The 19,806-nt window shown below is 48.5% G+C and overlaps 1 protein-coding gene across 1 annotated transcript; it reads left to right on the top strand.

The window, feature by feature from the left end:
* The first annotated feature begins 2,778 nt into the window (after window positions 1-2,778).
* Window positions 2,779-19,797, top strand: DHX16 (DEAH (Asp-Glu-Ala-His) box polypeptide 16). The gene is made up of 20 exons (XM_008575316.1): window positions 2,779-3,200; window positions 4,663-4,910; window positions 4,999-5,161; window positions 5,487-5,543; window positions 8,784-9,038; window positions 9,233-9,436; window positions 9,709-9,900; window positions 10,878-10,988; window positions 11,158-11,273; window positions 13,605-13,815; window positions 14,014-14,112; window positions 14,222-14,374; window positions 16,120-16,260; window positions 16,452-16,614; window positions 16,713-16,831; window positions 16,965-17,032; window positions 17,699-17,861; window positions 17,966-18,127; window positions 18,426-18,599; window positions 19,552-19,797. Exons 1-20 carry the CDS (start codon window positions 2,994-2,996, stop codon window positions 19,678-19,680), a joined length of 3,135 nt encoding a protein of 1,044 aa, XP_008573538.1. The 5' UTR covers window positions 2,779-2,993; the 3' UTR covers window positions 19,681-19,797.
* The last annotated feature ends 9 nt before the right edge of the window (window positions 19,798-19,806 follow it).

Raw genomic sequence — 19,806 nt, 5'->3', positions numbered from 1 at the left:
GCTTTACAGCAATGCAGGGGTCTCAAATGGCAGAAAATGGCAGAGCAGGGAGAGACTAACCTCATTCACTCTCCTTTTAAAGCCCTCCAGACCATGTTCATGACCACCATTTTTAATCCATTCACTACTGCATGGTCCTACAGTCTAATTACCTCTTCAAGGCCCTAACTTTCAATTACCGTAGTAGGATTTCCCACCTTCAACAGTTACAGTGGGGATCAGGTTTTGGGGGGATGTTCACCCCAAGACAGGTATGAACCAGGAACTCAGCAATGACATGTAGCAAGAGCTCTGGAGAGCCAGAATGAGTTTCATGTAGGACAAGCAGAAGACATGAGGATGGGCAGTTGAAGTGTCCACTAGACTGTAAGTGTCATGAGGGTAGACTATGTCGGTTGGGTTCACTGCAGTATCCCCACACCTGGCAGCTAGTAAATACACACAATTATTTTTAGAATGAGTGACAAAATAAATGAATATTCATTTGTTGATGAATGAAAAGATGAAAAGAGCTTAAAAATTGGAAGCAGAGCAAGGTCAAGGGTTCAGATCCCTGTAAAGGCCAGCTGCCAAAAAAAAAAAAGGAAAAACATGAAAGCAGAGGACATTCTGAGTTGTAGGGTTCCAATATTCAGAAGGTTGCTGCAATGCAAGCAGTCAGGCAGTGTATGACACACAACCCATGGGTTAATCCAGGGACATTTACTCCAAGGCTCAGGACCATGAAGAGTAAGTCTCCTGAAATTGCTGCAATATGTATGGACAGAAGTGCAGTTTCCTGGAAAAGGTTCTCCTCTAACAGACAATGGATTATTTGTTCCTAAAAGTTTAAGAAGCATTAATAATTGTATTAGTCCATTTCTGTTGCTTATGACAAAATACATGGAACTGGGTATTTCATAAAGAAAACGAAATTTATTGCTTACAGTTTCAGAGGCTAGGAAGTCCAAAGTCTAGGGAACACATCTCTCTGGTGAAGGCTTTCTTGGTGGTGACTTGAGTGATGGCATTTCGAAATGGCAGAGCAGAGAGAGAGAGTAACCTCTTCACTCACTTTCCTTTCAAAGCCCTCCAAGGGCCAGCCCATGGCTCACTTGGGAGAGTGCGGTGCTGATAACACCAAGGCCAAGGGTTTGGATCCCTATATAGGGATGGCCAGTTAGCTCACTTGGGAGAGCGTGGTGCTGACAACACCAAGGCAAGGGTTAAGATCCCCTTACCAGTCATCTTTAAAAAAAAAAAAAAAAAAGCCCTCCAAACCATGCCCCTGACCACCATTTTTAATCCATTCACTGCAGTGTGGTCCTACAATCTAATCACCTCTTCAAGGCCCCACCTTTCAATTACCATAATAGGACTTCCCACCCTCAACAGTTACAGTGGGAATTAACTTTTGGGGGGACATTCAACCCAAGGCAATAATTCATGGCTTTGCTGCCTACGTATAGTTGATATTAGGGGGATTTCCCGTTAAAGAATCTCTATATTATATTTAGATTAAAGAATCTCTATATTGTACAAATGTAGAACATCTATATTTTACTCATCAGGGTTTTTTTTTTTGTTTATTTTTAACTCTCCAGGTAATAAAGACATGGTTGAGGAGTTACAGTCCTTCTACCACTACAGGTTGCTTCTCTCAGACTAGTCAGAGGAGAATCCTTTACTAAAAACAGAATGTATTAGACAAATTGATCTTTTTGGATTTGTTTGTTGGTGGCTGGCTAGTATGGGGATCCAAACCCTTGAACTTGGCGTTACAGCACCAAGCTCTAACCAACTGAGCTAACCAGCCATCTCCTGACAAGTTGATTTTAAGCATATGCCAAAGGTCTACAATTCACTAGCAATGGAACAGGCAAGGTGTCAAAAGAGTGAACTAATTCAGATAAGGCATGGGTATGGAGGGAACAGAATGGCTACATTAATAGCTAATTAAAGATCCTAATCAGTTGTGACCCAGGAATACAGAGGCAGGAAGCTCTGAGATGCCAGGGATGCCCACAGCCCATCTCAGAAACAGAATCAATACATCCAAGAAGTCGATGATCTAGATCCAGCCGTAGCTGTTAACTGGAATAACAAGGTTTCATTACCAAACAGTAGTGTCCAATCAATCCAACTAATGACAGAAGTATGAAGCAGGGTCAAACAGAGATCAGACAGCAGAGCATCAAGTAACAAATTCAGCGTATTTTTAAATAAGCAGCCACCAGTGAATTTCTCAAGCTGTTAGCAAAAATGCAGAACACAGTTTGCCCATTCCTTAGTTTGGAGATTTTTTTTTTTTTAATAACTTTCCCCAGTTTCCAAGTTTCTTCCTGCCTGGAGGTCCTCCCTTATGCCTAATCTGTATTCACTCCTGCTGTAGATACCAGTCCTAGCAAAGGTCAATTCTAATCACCACAGGCCAATCTTTTATAAGCATGGATTTGAAAGAGAATCCGTGTCCTTCCTACCCCCTTGCATTATTTTTGACACAATAGAAATTACATATTTTACTTATTCATTATGTGTCTTGTCTACTCCCACATCAGAACGTACATTCAGTAAAGGATTTTGTCTGATTTGTTTTCTGCTGTATCCCCAGAGACTGAAACTGTGCTTAGAACACATTTGGCGCTCATTCAATTCATTTCATATGTTAACTGAATGAATGAGCGAAACACCCACAGACTGACCATCAGGGGGCGACAGAGAGATTGGGAGGGGCGGAAATGAGGAAAATGTATTACCCGAGCTTCAGGTACGGTTCCTCGAGGTTTGATCTCGCTCGGCCACCGTAGTACGTAGGCCGAAAAGGGCAGCCCCTTCCGGGCTCTGCGGTACGGGAAGACAGCTTTGCGTTCATGGACACCGAACCTAGAGGCCCTAAGGCTGCTCCGTTGCGAAGCTAAGGCTTCGGCCGAGGGCTGCAGGGCCTCCGACCGGCCCGGCCGCCAACGTGGCTGTTTCGGACGCTTCGGGGCCAGGAGCAGGGTGCGTGGGTCGCTATGGCAACGCCGGCGGGGCTGGAGCGCTGGGTTCAGGACGAGCTTCACTCAGTGCTGGGGCTGAGCGAGCGGCACGTAGCCCAGTTCCTTATCGGTACCGCGCAGCGTTGTGCCTCGGCCGAGGAGTTCGTGCAGCGTCTACGAGACACCGATACCCTGGACCTTAGCGGGCCGGCCCGGGACTTCGCTCTGAGACTCTGGAACAAGGTGTCGGGAGCCGTTGGGCGGGGCCGGGTGTGGGCGCGGCGGGAGAGGGAGGAGAGAAACGGAGGGGACCTATGTTATTTGTCTACTGAGGAATTAAGTAAGCTCAGCTCACAAGCATTTATCCTTTGTCGCTTAGTTACTGTGCTAGGTGCTGGGCGTTTAGCTGATTGGAGAAGATCTTGGAGGTCTTGAGGGATACAGAGCAGTGTTCCTCGAACTTGAACATGCATAGGATTCATCCAGGGCCCTTGTTAAAATGCAGATTCTGAGTCAGTGAGGATCTTAGTTTTTGCATGTCCAACAAGTTTCTAGGTGATGCTGATGGTCCACGGATCATGGGAAGCACTGTGGAGTGGGGGTGGTGATCTGGAAAAGCAAGCCCAAAGATTCCCTGGAATTTGGCAGGTAGAGAAGGGGGAAGGAGTAAAGGTATAAAAGGTGAGCTCCTGGAGGACAGGACTGTGCATTTCTTGTCTTTGTATTCCTCCTACCTAAGTTTCCTGCCTTACAGAATAGGTGCTCAGTAAGTATTTAGAAAGAGCAAAAATTTTCAGAGAATGGCAGATAGCCTGGTATGGCTGTGCTATGTGGTGTTGGTGAGAGATGAGGTTAGAATGTAAGTACCTTGAGGGTAGGGACTTTATGTTTCTGTTCATCAGTGTATCCTTGGAGTCTGGTACAGTGCTAGCCATAGGACAGGCACTGTCATATTTCAAAATAACCCTTGTAGTATGTCAGTTCTTGTGTAGAAATGACCTAATCATTGGGAAGAGCAGAGCTATGAGAAAGAACCCAAGCAATTGAGAATTGGGTTTAAGAATGTAAGCTCTGCCAAAAAAAGAAAAAAAAAGGTTGGTTGGTTAGTTCAGTTGGTTAGAGTGTGGTATGATAACACCGAGGTCAAGTGTTCAGATCTCCTTTCTGGCCATGTGCCAAAAAAAAAAAAAAAAATGCAAGCTCCACGAGGGCAGGGATTTTTGTCTCTTTTAGGTATTCCTGTATCCCTAGTACCTAGCAAGTACATGGCGCATGGGACAGGTCTCAAAAAATGTTTATTGGGCCGGCCTGGTGGCGCACTCAGTAGAGTGTGGCGCTTGGGAGCGCGGGGGCACTCCCGCCAAGGGTTCAGATCCCATATAGAGACCGGTCCGCTCACTGGTTGAGCACGGTGCGGGCACGACACCGAGGGTTGCGATCCCGTTACCGGTCACGAAAAAAGACAAAAAAGAAAAAAAATGTTTGTTAAATGAATGACAAAGGAAGTTCAGAAGTTGAGAGGCCCCATTCAGGCTGAGGAACATGGGGTGAAGCCATGGGGAGGAGAGAGAAAAAAAGCCTGCTGTAAGACTTTCCTGTAATTTCCAGGAATTTCCAAGTAATTCCTCAATTTAGGAACAGAGCTAAATAGATGGGCAGAGCTCAGGAGTTGCTCACTCCCCCTTATCTTCCCTTCTACTGACAGGTACCACGGAAGACGTTGGTAGAAAAGCCAGCTCGGGCAGCGGAGCGAGAGGCCCGAGCCCTGCTGGAGAAAAACCGATCTTATAAGTTGCTGGAAGACAGTGAAGAGAGCAGTGAGGAGACTGTGGGTAGGGCTGGGAGTAGCTTTCTGAAGAAGCGTAAAAAGCGGAAACACCTCAGGAAGAAACGCCAGGAGGAGGAAGAAGAGGAGGAGGAAGAGGCTTCTGAGAAAGGGAAGAGGAAGACAGGGTAAGTCAGAATCAAGGTGAGAGAGGATGGTGCGGGTGGATGATAAGCCTTCTGGATGCCCTTATTTAATCGCCTGTCTGGGCTGCAGGAGGAGTAATCAGCAACCAGAGAAGCCAGAATCGGAGGATGAATGGGAACGGACAGAGCGTGAGCGCCTTCAGGACCTGGAGGAACGTGATGCCTTTGCTGAGCGGGTTCGGAAGCGAGACAAGGATCGGACTCGCAATGTCCTGGAGCGTTCAGACAAAAAGGTGTATAGGAGCAGCACATTCTGTAAATCCCCAAGATCCCTGGGTGAAACCTGGGGTTGGCTGTGGTTGCAGAGATAGTGATCTCTGGGAAGACAAGGGGCTGTCTCTAGTGATATGTTCATCTCTATGGTGAGAGGACCCCTGTGGGTGCCCTGGCTAAGGTGACTCTCTGCTGTACCTGCAGCCATAGAGGTTCATCTCTATGAGGGGACATTTCTTTGTGCTAGGGTACTTCTGAATGACCCTTGTATTTCTAGAGGTGAATGGCTGTGGATGTGGGGGCTTTTCAGCCTCTTACTCCTCCACTCTTGGTTTCTTCTCCTAGGCTTATGAAGAGGCTCAGAAGCGCCTTAAGATGGCTGAGGAAGACCGGAAAGCCATGGTGAGTCCAAGGGCCCAGGAAGCCAAGCTCAGAAAACAAAAGGAAAGACTTTCTGATGGAATGGTTAGGCATAGGGAGAAAGAATACAGAGGAAGTGCAGTGGGGATGTTGATGAGGTGGTCACATCTCTAGAGGAGGACGCTTGGTTGACAGGAGCCAGCTGAGGATGGGACTTCAGTTGTAGAAGGAGGGAAGGTATTCACGAGCACTCTGTGTGACTCTTTAGGATTAAATCACAATGTGTATTAGTGAGTGAAATGTGAGCCTTCCCTGTTCCTGAGATGTAATGAGATCTAAGGTAGCTGAATTGTTGTCTAGAGGGTGGCTGGAGGGCAGGAGCAGAGCAGCTATCCCACTGCCCAGGGATGTGCTGACTATTCAGTTTAGGCACACCATCTTCAGATATCTTCCTACCACCTCATCCGTGCATCCCTCATGTGGCTTTGTGATCTTCCCTGTGGTTTCCTGAGTTGGTTTTCTCACTGGATAGGGACAGAGCCTTCTAATTCACAAACTAGACTTTTTATGGTATGTGTCTAGACAGTGAAGGCAGTTTTCCAAAGGCCCTGTCTTGTCAAGTGAATTCACACCTAGATTTCTCAAAAGAATTTTCAGATTCTTGGAGTTCTAAGAATGGGCCAGTGGCCCTCAGGCCTCTCCTGACCAATCCATCTTATGTCCCACCCTGCAAAATGACTGTGGTCAGAGACTTCTCAGACAACTTGTAATGCAGTTGTAGTGTTTTTATGTGCCTGATTTAATTTTTCTTTTCTTTTTCAATTGTGAAAAATTTCAAATAGGGAAGTTGAAAGAATAGTACAGCAAACATTCATATACATTATTCAGATTCAAAAATGGCTAATACTCTGTGCAGTATTTGCCTTGTCTATGTAAGTGTGTGTTTTTGTTTGTTTTCTTTTTGGACCATTTAAAAGAGTTTTAGACATCACTGTATTTTATCCCTAAATACATTAGCATGTACCTCCTAAGAATAAAAACATTGTCTGCCAAAACCACAGTGCCATTGTCACACCCAAGAAGATGGGTAATTCTTGTGTATCAGCTAAGAACCTGTGTACAATAAAATTTCCCCCATTACCCCAAAATGTCTCTAATAGCTTCCTTTTCCAAACCAGAATGCAGTCAAAGTTTATGCATTGCATTTGGTTGTTAGGTCTCTTAAGTTTCTTTCCTTTTATCTCTTTCTCTTACTGTGTCATCTTGACAGTGTTCTACATTCTGGATTTGTCTGATCCTTATCTTGTGGTGTTAAGTTCTTCTATCTCCTGTGCTTTCTTTAAAGTGGAAATTGGGTCTAAAGCTTGCCTAGACTCAGATTAAGAGTCGTGACAGGAACGCCTCTTCGGTGGTGATATGCACTTCACATTCTGTCACATCAGGGAGTCATACTATCCATTTGTGTACCTTTCAGTACTGACAGCCTTTCATCTAATGGTTGTTTTTTGGGTGGCTGGCCAGTAAGGGGATCTGAGCCCTTGACCTTGGTGTTACAAGGCTAGGCTCTAACCAACTGAACTAACTGGCGAGCCCTTGCAGCTAATGGCTTTAGCAACTACTGCTAATCCTTTCCTGAATCCCTTATTTCATTGGGGATTACCAAATGGTGGTTTTTGTATTCTGTCATTCTTTCTACATTTATCAGCTAGCATTTTTATATATGTAAAGAATATTTTCTCAACAACTAGGAATGAACTACAGTTTCTTCTTAAAAGGCAGGGCAAATTTTTGTTCCCTTTTAATTACCAGTTTTCAGAGTAAGGAGTTTTGTATAAGAATTATTTCACTTGTGACAAAATCTTTTTTCTCTTTTTTATTTTATTTTATTTTTTGGCAACTGGCTGGTATGGGCATCTGAACCCTTGACCTTGGTGTTACCAGCACCACAACTGAGAGATAACTGGCCAGCCCTCTTTTTTCCCATTTTTTGTTTGTGTGTGTGTGTGTCACATTGGACTCTGAATCTTTATTTTACAATATTTTGCAGTCTCATATCATTACTCTTTTTGGTGTTCAAATTGCCCTGATTTTTTGCCCGTATTAAGAAAAAATCATCTGGGCCGGCCCGGTGGCACACTGCTACAGTGCGCCGCTTGGGAGCGCAGCGGCGCTCCCGCCGAGGGTTCGGATCCCACATACAGACCAGCCGCTCACTGGCTGAGCGAGGTGCGGGAGCAACACCGAGGGTTGCGATCCCGTTGCCGGTCCCGGTCCGGTACGGGCGCGACACTGAGGGTTGCGATCCGTTGCTGGTCACGAAAAAAGACAAAAAGGAAAAAAAAAAAAAAGAAAGAAAAAATCATCTGCCTCACCCATCCTGTTGAAGGAGTATTTGATTTTGGTACTTAGATTAGGTCATGATCATAAACTCCATTTTAGGTCTTCACAGAACAAACAGCAAAAGCTAAGCAGCTGTATAGAACCAGAGCCTCCAGGGGTAGAGCACCGGTGGGGTTTTGCCCCTGCAGTAGAGAAGGTTGTTATCACAGGAAGATGATGTTGCCACAGAAGGAGGGATCATGGTTAGAGCTAGGAAGGGCCTCTAGGATATTGCCAGTTTTCTACTATTGTTCATAACGTGTCCTGAAAAACCTGTATCAAAGGTAAATGTGTAAAAGCCAAGTGATACATAGTATGGGGGGAGAGGTTAGTCCCAGAGAGTTAAGCATCCCTGATTACATTTTGCCTCACAAAAACACTCTCTGATGCTGTAGTACCAACTTTTTATATTTAATTCATTCTTCCCCCTTTCCCAAACTACTGTAATTCAGTTTAAGAACAGGGTACATCTGATTGCCCACTGTTGGCACCCCAGTGATTTCCGTCTTCATCTCAGTTGTTTTCAGTTTGAGACCTATGCTTCTAAATACCAATCAGCCTTTTTGTTTTCCCCCTTTCCACTTATTTGAATAAAATGTAAGAGTAAGATATAAAATATTCAGTTAATTGCCTTAATTTATCTATATTGAAAAAGATGGTGATGCTGCCCAGAAGACCTTCCAGCTGGATTCTGCTGCTGGAAGGTAGTGTGTGGGGTCAGCATGTGGCATTCTGAAGAGGCCCAGCTTTGAGCATATCACTGTATATTATAGAGGGAAAGTGGAAGGGATGTCTCTAGGTTCTCAGGCCTGCCTGTCAGGGAATTTTTCATTCTTAAGGGTAGGTAGAGAAAGGGATTGCTGTTCCATCAAGATGAGGATTGACTGTTCCTTCCCAACCCAGGTACCTGAGCTGCGGAAGAAATCCCGCCGAGAGTACCTGGCTAAGAGGGAGCGAGAGAAGCTGGAGGACCTGGAGGCGGAGCTGGCTGATGAGGAATTCCTTTTTGGGGATGTGGAGCTGAGCCGGCATGAGCAGCGGGAGCTCAAATACAAGCGGCGAGTGCGGGATCTGGCCCGGGAGTACCGGGCAGCTGGGGAGCAAGAGAAACTGGAAGCCACCAATCGATACCACATGCCCAAGGAGACCCGAGGACAGGTGAGGCGAAGTGGCATCTGCTTCACCCCTGGTCCCCAAGATGAGGGGAGGGAAGGCTTCAGGGGCTGGGCAACACCGTGTCCAGCCCTTTTCTTGTCTTTTCCCAGTGGGCAGGGGTAGTGATGGGAAGGAGGGGCCTGGGAAGAAAGGGCATCTTCTGTCTTAGGGTCTTCATGTGCCTCCTATCTCCATAGCCAGCTCAAGCTGTGGATCTAGTGGAGGAGGAGTCGGGTGCCCCTGGGGAGGAGCAGCGGCGCTGGGAAGAGGCCCGGCTGGGGGCAGCATCCCTGAAGTTTGGGGCGCGAGATGCTGCCTCTCAGGAGCCCAAGTATCAGCTGGTGTTGGAGGAGGAGGAGACCATCGAGTTTGTCCGGGCTACCCAGCTCCAGGGTGACGAGGTAAGAGGGAGCCTCTGGGATATTCTTTTTTATTTTTTTCCTTAAAAGATGACCGGTAAGGGGATCTCAACCCTTGACTTGGTGTTGTCAGCACCATGCTCTCCCAAGTGAGCTAACCGGCCATCCCTATATAGGGATCCAAACCCATGGCCTTGGTGTTATCAGCACCACACTCTCCTGAGTGAGCCACAGGCCAGTCCTAGCCTCTGGGATATTCTGAGGAGGATCTGAGGCTAGCCATAAAGCTCACATCCCTCCTTCTCCTTCCCTAGGAACCATCAGCTCCACCCCCTTCAACCCAGGCCCAACAGAAGGAGTCCGTCCAAGCTGTCCGCCGAAGCCTCCCAGTGTTCCCTTTCCGGGAGGAGCTCCTGGCTGCTATTGCCAATCATCAAGTCCTCATCATTGAAGGCGAGACAGGCTCGGGGAAGACCACCCAAATCCCGCAGTATCTCTTTGAGGAGGTACTGTCACCACACCTTCCACTTTGCCAAGGTTGCCAGGTTGTCCTGTCAGAGCTCCTTTTACATGATACTTTGAGTAGTCGTTTACCTATCCCACTAAATAGTAAGATTCTTTTTTTTTAATCTCTATATAAAGATGACCGGTAAGGGGATCTCAACCCTTGGCTTGGTGTTGTCAGCACCACGCTCAATCTGTGAGCGAACCAGCCATCCCTATATAGGATCCAAACCCGTGGCCTTGGTGTTATCAGCACCGCACTCTTATTTTTTTCCTTAAAAGATGACCGGTAAGGGGATCTCAACCCTTGGCTTGGTGTTGTCAGCACCACGCTCAATCTGTGAGCGAACCAGCCATCCCTATATAGGATCCAAACCCGTGGCCTTGGTGTTATCAGCACCGCACTCTCCCGAGTGAGCCACGGGCCGGCCGTGTAAGGTTCTTGAGAATAAAGCATATACCCATTTTTTGTTTCTGTTCTCACTTCCTGCCACAGTGTCCATGCCTGTTAGGCATTCAGTATGTTCAGGTTGGAAGGATGTGTAGACGGATAGATGGAGTGGGGTGTGTGGATAAACATGGACCTCCCCATACTCCAACCCAGCTTGGCCACCTTTCCTCTGCATGGGCCAGAGAACGAGGAGTTAAAGGATGTGTCTTCCTGCTTTTTTACCTCCTTTCATCCAGTGCTTCTGGGTCTGCCTTAGTTGATCTGTCCTTGTGCAGCTCAAGTGTAGCAGAGCCCTGAACTTGACAACCGAAAGGGCTAGAACTGCCAGGGCTGGATGAGGACCCCTTTGAGGGCCCTACGTCTGTCATCCTATTTGTTCACCCTTCTTTTCTGGTTTTCAGCTTCTGTCTGTTCCCTCCTTTCATTCTGCCCAGCCTGGCTTTTACAACTTTCTTCTCTGAATTGAGGCTGGGTCCTAGGAGGCATATTTAGTAAAGGGAAAACCTCTTCTTTCTCCTTGTCATTCAGGGTTACACAAAGAAAGGTAAGAAGATTGCCTGTACCCAGCCCCGGAGAGTGGCAGCTATGAGCGTGGCTGCCCGAGTGGCCCGGGAGATGGGTGTGAAGCTCGGGAATGAGGTGAGATATCGGGGCTGAGTGGTGAGGGGAACCCCTAGGGTCTGGGACTCGGTCCACACTGCCCTCAGGGGCCCACATCACAGGTCCAGGCACTGGCCCCACTTCCCTATTCCTGAGTTCCCTTTAAGAACACCAGCCCACTCTCTGTCACTATTGGCCTCTTGACCAGGTTGGCTACAGCATCCGCTTTGAGGACTGCACATCAGAGCGAACTGTCCTGCGCTACTTGACAGACGGGATGCTTCTCCGGGAGTTCCTCTCTGAGCCTGACCTTGCTAGTTACAGGTATGCCTAGAGCCCCGTCCCATGGGAGAGCCATCTGCCTTTTCTTCCTCCTGCTCTGCTGCAGCCTCTCCCCATCAGTGCCTTCTTGTCTCTCCTTTAGTCTCTGGCTTTTCTCTCCCTTCTTCCCACCCAGCCAATTTGGTCATTGCCTTCTGATGAATCCACCAGTTTTTAAATCTTTATGGTTCCAGTAGTCCTAGAACTGACCTCCGGGTACCATGGAGATGGGGCCGGAGGGCAGAGGTGATTGCAGAGAAAGCCTCTCCCTCCCTCCACATTTATTTCCAGTGTTTAGAAAACTACCAGGATGGCAGATTGGTGCTATGGGCACCTGAAATGCCATGTGATGACCATTTGAAGACACTCAGCATGTTCAGCTTAGAGGGTAGAAACTCAGGGGAGATGTCCTGGTTTCCTCTAAGTATGTGAAGGGCCAATACATGGAAAGAAGGATTAGACTTGTTTTATGCAACCCCAGAGGGCACAACTAGAAACCTGGGGGGAGGTTATAGGGAGATGAATTTCAGCTCAATACCAAGAGTGCTCAGACCCAAGTTGTGGGGTGGCTCAAGTCTTGGGGTGGCTTGGTTTGTGAATAGTGAACTCTTAGTGCTGGAAGTGGCCAAGCAGGTGTCGGATGAGCATGTGTAGAGAGGAGGAAGGGATTCATGAATGGGATGGGGGTGGGATCAGGTTAGCTGAGCAGTAAAAGCTCAGTGCCTTTTCAGCTCTTTGGAGGCTGTAAATTTCTGGTCTGGGAAGATCACAGTGGAGCAATTGGACAGATATGATTTGATCCTTTACATTTCTTGCAAAAATTTCTGAGAATCCATGGAGGGCCAACCAATGCAAGAGTGTGAGATGAGAGATGGGTTTTCCCATCAAGTCAGCCTGCTTTGTGGAATGGCTGGGGACTTTGCCATCACGGTTGAGGTCAGTGACTAGGGGGAGTGGTAAGTAACTATGAGCTTCACCACAGAAAACCAAAGAGTAGAGCAAGGAGAAAGAAGGTCGCATACAAATAACTAAGTTAAGGAGGAAACCAAGGTGTTGGCCAGCTAGCTCAGTTGGTTAGAGCACAGTGTTTTTTTTTTTGTTTTTTTTTTTTAAAAAGATGACCGGTAAGGGGATCTCAACCCTTGGCTTGGTGTTGTCAGCACCACGCTCAGCCAGTGAGCAAACCGGCCATCCCTATATAGGATCCGAACCCGTGGCCTTGGTGTTATCAGCACCGCACTCTACCGAGTGAGCCACGGGCCGCCATCCCTATATAGGATCCGAACCCGTGGCCTTGGTGTTATCAGCACCGCACTCTACCGAGTGAGCCACGGGCCGCCATCCCTATATAGGATCCGAACCCGTGGCCTTGGTGTTATCAGCACCGCACTCTACCGAGTGAGCCACGGGCCGCCATCCCTATATAGGATCCGAACCCGTGGCCTTGGTGTTATCAGCACCGCACTCTACCGAGTGAGCCACGGGCCGCCATCCCTATATAGGATCCGAACCCGTGGCCTTGGTGTTATCAGCACCGCACTCTACCGAGTGAGCCACGGGCCGCCATCCCTATATAGGATCCGAACCCGTGGCCTTGGTGTTATCAGCACCGCACTCTACCGAGTGAGCCACGGGCCGGCCCAGAGCACAGTGTTATAACAACAATGTCAAGGGTTTGGATCCCATGCCAGCCAGCTGCCTCTGTGTGTGTGTGTGTGTGTGTGTGGGTGTGTGTGTGTGTGCGCGCGCGCGCGCGCGCGCGCGTGTGTGTGTAACCAAGAAGTCTGCAGTGTCAGAAGGCTCAACATGCTTCTTGCTTCAGAAAGATGAAGCAGGATCAACCCAGTAGCAATTGCCCCAGAGGACCCTAGGACATTCTGGGCTGTTTGAATTGTGGCAGCTCAGGTCTTTGTTCATGCACAGCCAGCCTGGGAGGCCCAGTCTTATTCACAGGGGCCTTGCCCTCACTTTTTTTTTCTTTAAAGCATATCCTTATTCTGCGTCCTCTAGTATATGCAGCTGCTGGCTCTAAGCAGACTCGACTTTGATCCAGAGGGGTTGCCTGACTTGTCCTAGCCTTGGCTCCCAACCTCCACATCTTGGCTACTTTTGTCTGCTGAGGCTGAGATAGGCTGCACACCATGAGGCCCTGGCTTTCTCTAACTTTCTGTTGGTCTTACCCAGCTGGGATGGTTGGCATCTCTTTAGAGCCCCCTCCCCCACTTCATTCTTGGGCTCTTTGCGTCTGTCCCTGCCCTCTCATCCAGGGGACCCTGGTATCCAATCCTGCATTGCATAGCTCTCCTCCCTCACCTCCCTCCGTTCCTTCCCCAGCGTTGTGATGGTGGATGAGGCTCATGAACGGACCCTGCACACAGACATTCTCTTTGGGTTGATCAAGGATGTTGCTCGCTTCCGACCTGAGCTCAAGGTCCTGGTTGCTTCAGCCACATTGGACACTGCCCGTTTTTCTACCTTCTTTGATGACGCCCCTGTCTTCCGAATCCCTGGACGAAGGTTTCCAGTCGACATCTTCTATACCAAGGTGCTCCCCTCTGGGAAGATGGACTTAAGTCTGAGGCAGAGAAGCTGGGACCTTTGGAGGAGGTTGTCCCAAGAAGGGAAGGGTGGAATGGAAAGTCCAAAGGGGTACTGGGGTCAAATGTATGTTGAGCTGGGAGGAGAGGGAAGGTTTTCCTAAGCAGGTGGCCCTTCTGTGACTCCACCTCTTCCTCTTCCCCAGGCTCCAGAGGCTGACTACTTGGAAGCCTGTGTTGTGTCTGTGCTGCAGATCCATGTGACCCAGCCCCCTGGGGATATCCTGGTGTTCCTGACAGGACAGGTGTGTGACATGGTGGGGAGGGAGGATGACGTATTCCATGGGAAGACAGGGCCAGTATGTTGGCCTTCTTTGACTGGGATCCCTGCTGCTCTCCTCACCCCAAATCCAGGAGGAGATAGAGGCTGCCTGTGAGATGCTCCAGGATCGCTGCCGCCGCCTGGGCTCCAAAATCCGAGAGCTCCTGGTGTTGCCCATTTATGCCAACCTGCCCTCTGACATGCAGGCTCGTATCTTCCAGCCCACGCCCCCTGGGGCACGAAAGGTCAGTTGGAAAGGGCTCTTTTTTTTTTTTTTTGGTGGCTGGCCAGTATGGGGAACCAAATCTTTAACCGTGATGTTACAAGGTTGCACTTTAATCAACTAAGCTTACCGGCCAGGCTCCCAGTTGGAGGAACTCACACTCTTTACCCCTACAGTACATACAACTGGTAGTGAAAAAGGTGTGTCCTACTCCTCGCAAGGTGTGTCCTGGGCACTGCTGTAGACACAGGCTAGGAACAGCCAGTCCCTTGCCTCCAGGGCTGGAGAAAGAGGATGAGTATGGCATGAACCAAGAGATAGCCAAATGCATGATCCAGAAAGTAAGCACTGTAGAGATTCAGAAGAGAAGAAAAGCACTTGGTATGTCAGGAAATGGGATTGATATGGACCTTTAAGAAAACTGGCTGGAGAAATAGCAGAGGAAGACCCCAGGTGTATTTGAGGTCAGAGAGTGAGCTGTGGTCTTAGTGAGCAGTTCACATGGTGAAGTAGTGGGAGACAAGGTTGAAAACAATTTTGGACTGAGATTAGGAAGGACCTTTGATGGCAGGTGAAAGAAATTGGACTTTAGACAGTTGAGTGGCCAAAGGATTCTGAGCATAGATATAACTTTCATTCATCAAATATTTAATGAGTTCCTCCTGTGTGCTAGGCACTGTTCTAGGGGATGAGGATATAGTGATGAACAAAGTCCCTAGCCTCACAGAACCTGCAGCCTAATGGGAAGAGACAGTGGACACCTAAATACAGTGTCAATTTGTGGCAAGTGCTATGAAGACATACAAAGCAGCAGAGTAAGATGGAAACTTTGGGGGGTGGGGATGAGAAGCAGCAGGAAAGTATTTTCCTCAGAGCTAGGGCAAAAGGTGAAAGTGGAGCAGAGACCCCAACCAGGCTAATATCTGAGTTCCCCAGGCAGAGGGAACAGCTGATGCAAAGGGTCTGAGTCAGGAGTGCACTTAGACGGGTCAGGGGACAGGAGGGTTGGTCTGCTAGGAGATGATGTCAGGCAGCCAGGGGTGGGTGATTCAGGGTTTCAGGGGACTTGGATTTAGGTCTAGAGTACGATGGGAAGTCACTGATGGATGGGGGAGTGATATGACAGGTTTATATTTTAAAAGGACCACTCTGGATGCCATGTGACAGGTGGGAGTAGAAGCAGGAGACTGGTTCGGAGGCTGCTACAGGAAGTGATGTATGGAGATGACTATGAAAGTGGTGGTGGGGGAGATGGGGGTAGGAACCAGGACACCCCCCCTTCCATCTCTGACAAAAACCCTCAACCTTCACCAAGCTCAAGGGTTCGGATCCCCTTATTGGCCAGCCATCAAAAACACCCCCTAGGGCCGGCCCGTGGCTCACTCGGGAGAGTGTGGTGCTGATAACACCAAGGCCACGGGTTCGGATCCCATATAGGGATGGCCGGTTGCTCACTGGCTGAGCATGGTGCTGACAACACCAAGTCAAGGGTTAAGATCCCCTTACCGGTCATCTTTTTAAAAAAAAAACACCCCCTAAATCCTCTTTTCCATTTCCTTTCCTCATTATGCCCCTGCTGACTCCCACTCCCCACTTCTCTCGCCCTTCTCTTGGCCTTGTCCCCTTCTCCTGACTTTGCATACTAATTCCCTCTGCTCCTGCCCCTTATTGCACCTGCTTTTCTACTCCTAACTTTCCAAAATTACCTTTTCTGGGTAACTAGGTTGGGGGGGGTGTCTCTGGGTGACCCCTTATCCTCTCACTCAGGTGGTTGTGGCAACAAATATCGCTGAGACATCGCTCACCATCGAGGGCATCATTTACGTGCTGGATCCAGGGTTCTGTAAGCAGAAGAGCTACAACCCCCGCACAGGCATGGAATCCCTCACTGTCACACCCTGTAGCAAGGTCAGCCCAGGTCTCCATGGGGGTGGGGAGAGGCAGACTTGTCCCACAGGGAAGGTCCAGTCAGGAGCAGGGTGGTGACTTCTTAGAGGATGGGGGATAAGCAGTTTTCATCACCTAGATTTCCTGTATAAATACTGCCCTTTCTTTTCCCTGACCAGACTGTCAGCCAGCCTCCTCTCCTTTTTTTCCAGGCCTCAGCCAATCAGCGAGCTGGCCGGGCAGGGCGGGTAGCTGCAGGGAAGTGCTTCCGCCTGTATACTGCCTGGGCCTATCAGCACGAGCTTGAGGAAACCACGGTGCCTGAGATCCAGAGGACCAGCCTGGGCAATGTTGTGTTGCTGCTCAAGAGCTTAGGTGATTGGGCTACCTGAGTCCTGAGTGTAGCAAGGTGGGGCCTGGAGTCACTGGCCCTTGTGAAGGGCCTCTATCCTCTCTCTCACACCTTTCTCTAGGGATCCATGACCTAATGCACTTCGATTTTCTGGACCCTCCACCCTATGAGACCCTGCTGCTGGCTTTGGAGCAGCTGTACGCTCTGGGAGCCCTCAACCACCTCGGGGAGCTCACCACGGTGAGATGGGAGAGCAGCATGGGCCAGAACAGGATGAAAGGGTCGAGGTGGCTCCAGGGATCTCTGTAGTGGTGGAGGGAAACCTGAGGGAGGACTGGCCTAAACTTCAACTCTTCATGTCTCCTCTTTTTAGTCTGGTCGAAAGATGGCAGAGCTGCCGGTGGACCCCATGCTATCTAAAATGATCTTGGCCTCTGAGAAGTAAGCCCTTCTACCTTTCCTAGGTTCCCAGCTCAGAAGTTGGCCATGCCTGCTCTGTTCGTGGGCCATCTTTATCTGTTTCTCTTTTTCTCTCCATAATGTTATTCTTCAACAAATAGTAAGTTAGAGAACTCTTATTGCCCCTTTTGAGGGCCACGAGGGTCAGTAAGGGACTTGATCCTGTCCTTGATCATATTAAATGGGTGAGATTGACAGAAAATTTGGAGGCATGAACAAAAGTGGAAGATTTTCCATCTGTGAGGGGTGTTGAGTGAGGGCTGGTTTTGGAACTTAATTTTTCTTAAAGTTTCAGATTGGAACAGTTAGATGTAGCTTTGGAGGGACCATTTTTAAATGCCATTCCTCTGCTGTGGTTGAGGTCAGAGGTCTCTCCCTGATGCACATATTGCACCTTCATACTGCAGAACCCTCAGAAGTCCCCAGTGCTTCCTACCCCTTCCTCCATGGATATCCGTCCTGTGCAAATGTTTCATCTATGCCCCACCTCCTTGACACCCATGCTGCTGCTGCCCACAGAATCTCCATGTTGTCTAATTTGTAGCCACTATATCAACCAGCCTTCCCCACGTGAAGAAACTTGCCCACCGTGTCTGTCCTTACGTGTCTTGCTTTGAACTCTCATTCTTTTCCTTTCCCCCTCCCCAGGTACAGCTGTTCAGAGGAGATCCTGACAGTGGCTGCCATGCTTTCTGTCAATAACTCTATCTTCTACCGACCCAAAGACAAGGTCGTCCATGCCGACAATGCCCGCGTCAACTTTTTCCTGCCTGGTGGGGACCACCTGGTTCTGTTAAACGTTTATACACAGGTCACTGGGCTTGGGTGAGTGGGTATGAGGGAGACATGAGGCACTCTAGTCCTGCTGTATACTTAAGTGTCCCCCTCTGCCCTTCTTTTAAACCTTCTTCACAGTGGGCTGAGAGTGGTTACTCTTCCCAGTGGTGCTATGAGAACTTCATACAGTTCAGATCAATGCGCCGAGCCCGGGATGTGCGGGAACAGCTGGAGGGACTCTTGGAACGTGTGGAAGTTGGTCTCAGTTCCTGCCAGGGGGACTATATCCGTGTACGCAAGGTCAGCATTTCTTCAGTCTACTGCTGTCTGTCCCCCTGGTGCCTCCCAAGGAGCAAGCTTCTCCTGGGGACATGCAGCAGTCCCTCCCACCCCTGAACATGCCCTCTTCCCCTTGTGGAAGATGTGTTATCCTGGGGCTCTTTCTTTCCCAGAACACTGAAGGTTTGTTCTCAGTGGGTTCTTCATGCATTCCTCACCTTTCTAGTTCTCCAGAAGTCTAAACTAAAAAGGTAGTGAGCACTGAGGGTCCCTGAATGTCTGCTTCTCCCATTGACATTCTTTCCTGCATGCTCTTTAGGCCATCACTGCTGGATACTTTTACCACACGGCACGGTTGACTCGTAGCGGCTATCGCACAGTGAAACAGCAGCAGACAGTGTTCATTCATCCCAACTCTTCCCTCTTTGAGCAACAGCCACGCTGGCTGCTCTACCATGAACTTGTCTTGACCACCAAGGAGTTCATGAGACAGGTGAGGGGACCATCATCTGCCCAGACAAGGGCAGATTGTGTGGGGTGATGGTATCCTAGCAAGCTAAGAACCAAGGTTTAAGTTCTTGGCACAAGAAAGAAGCAAGTATATTGATTTAAGGTAGGATAAGATAGAAAGGCACTTTTTTTTTTTTTGTCTTTTGTCTTTTTCCGTGTCTGGCAACGGATCGCAACCCTTAGTGTTGCCCCCGTATCGGGCCGGGGACCCTTAGTGTTGCCCCCGTATGGCGGGAGCGCCGCCGCACTTCCCAAACGGCGCACTATCCAGTGCGCCACCGGGCCGGCCCCGGCACTTTTTTTTTTTTAAAAAAGATGACCGGTAAGGTGATCTTAACCCTTGACTTGGTGTTGTCAGCCCCATGCTCACCCATTGAGCTAACCAGCCATCCCTATATGGGATCTGAATCTGTGGCTTTGGTGTTATCAGTACCACACTCTCCCGGGTGAGCCACGGACCAGCCCGAAAGGCACTTTTTATCAGCTGTCTCAGCATCGTTCTAAGATCTGAGAACTATACATTCATTAAATATTTGAATGCCTACTATCTCAGTGTTTTAGGTACTGGGGCTAGAATGGTGAAAAAAGCAGATGAAGTCGCTCTTCATAGTGTACTTTACGTTCCAGGCTTTATTCAGGGATAGCTTACCTGATACCTTGAATAACATATAGAGGTATGTCTGCCTTTTGGTTATATGATAGAGCCAGACATCTTCCCTAGCCCTGAAGTCGAAGGGGATTTCTTTGACCACACACATAAGAATCTAGGTTGGAGGGGCTGGCTAGTCAGCTTAACTAGTTAGAGCACAACCTTGTAACACCAAGGTCAAGGATTTGGATCCCCATACTGGCCAGCTGCCAAAAAAAAAAAAAAAAAAAAAAAAAATCTAGGTTGAAAAAAGGGAACCCTACTAATCTTTTCTTTCCCCTTCTAGGTATTGGAGATTGAGAGCAGTTGGCTTCTGGAGGTGGCTCCCCACTATTATAAGGCCAAGGAGCTAGAAGATCCCCATGCTAAGAAAATGCCCAAAAAAATAGGTAAAACACGAGAAGAGCTAGGGTAAGAGAAGGGGACATAAACAGAACCTGACACTAGCTCCTTTTTTCCCTATATGTTATTTAATATCTGTGAAATAAAATTATTTTTGGAATAAAGCTTGTGAGAACTTTTGGGATCCAGAGAAAATGAC

This window comes from Galeopterus variegatus, unplaced genomic scaffold (assembly GCF_000696425.1).
Source record: "Galeopterus variegatus unplaced genomic scaffold, G_variegatus-3.0.2 Scaffold1170, whole genome shotgun sequence".
Lineage (NCBI taxonomy): Eukaryota > Metazoa > Chordata > Mammalia > Dermoptera > Cynocephalidae > Galeopterus > Galeopterus variegatus.
This window is presented reverse-complemented; position numbering and strand designations above follow the sequence as displayed.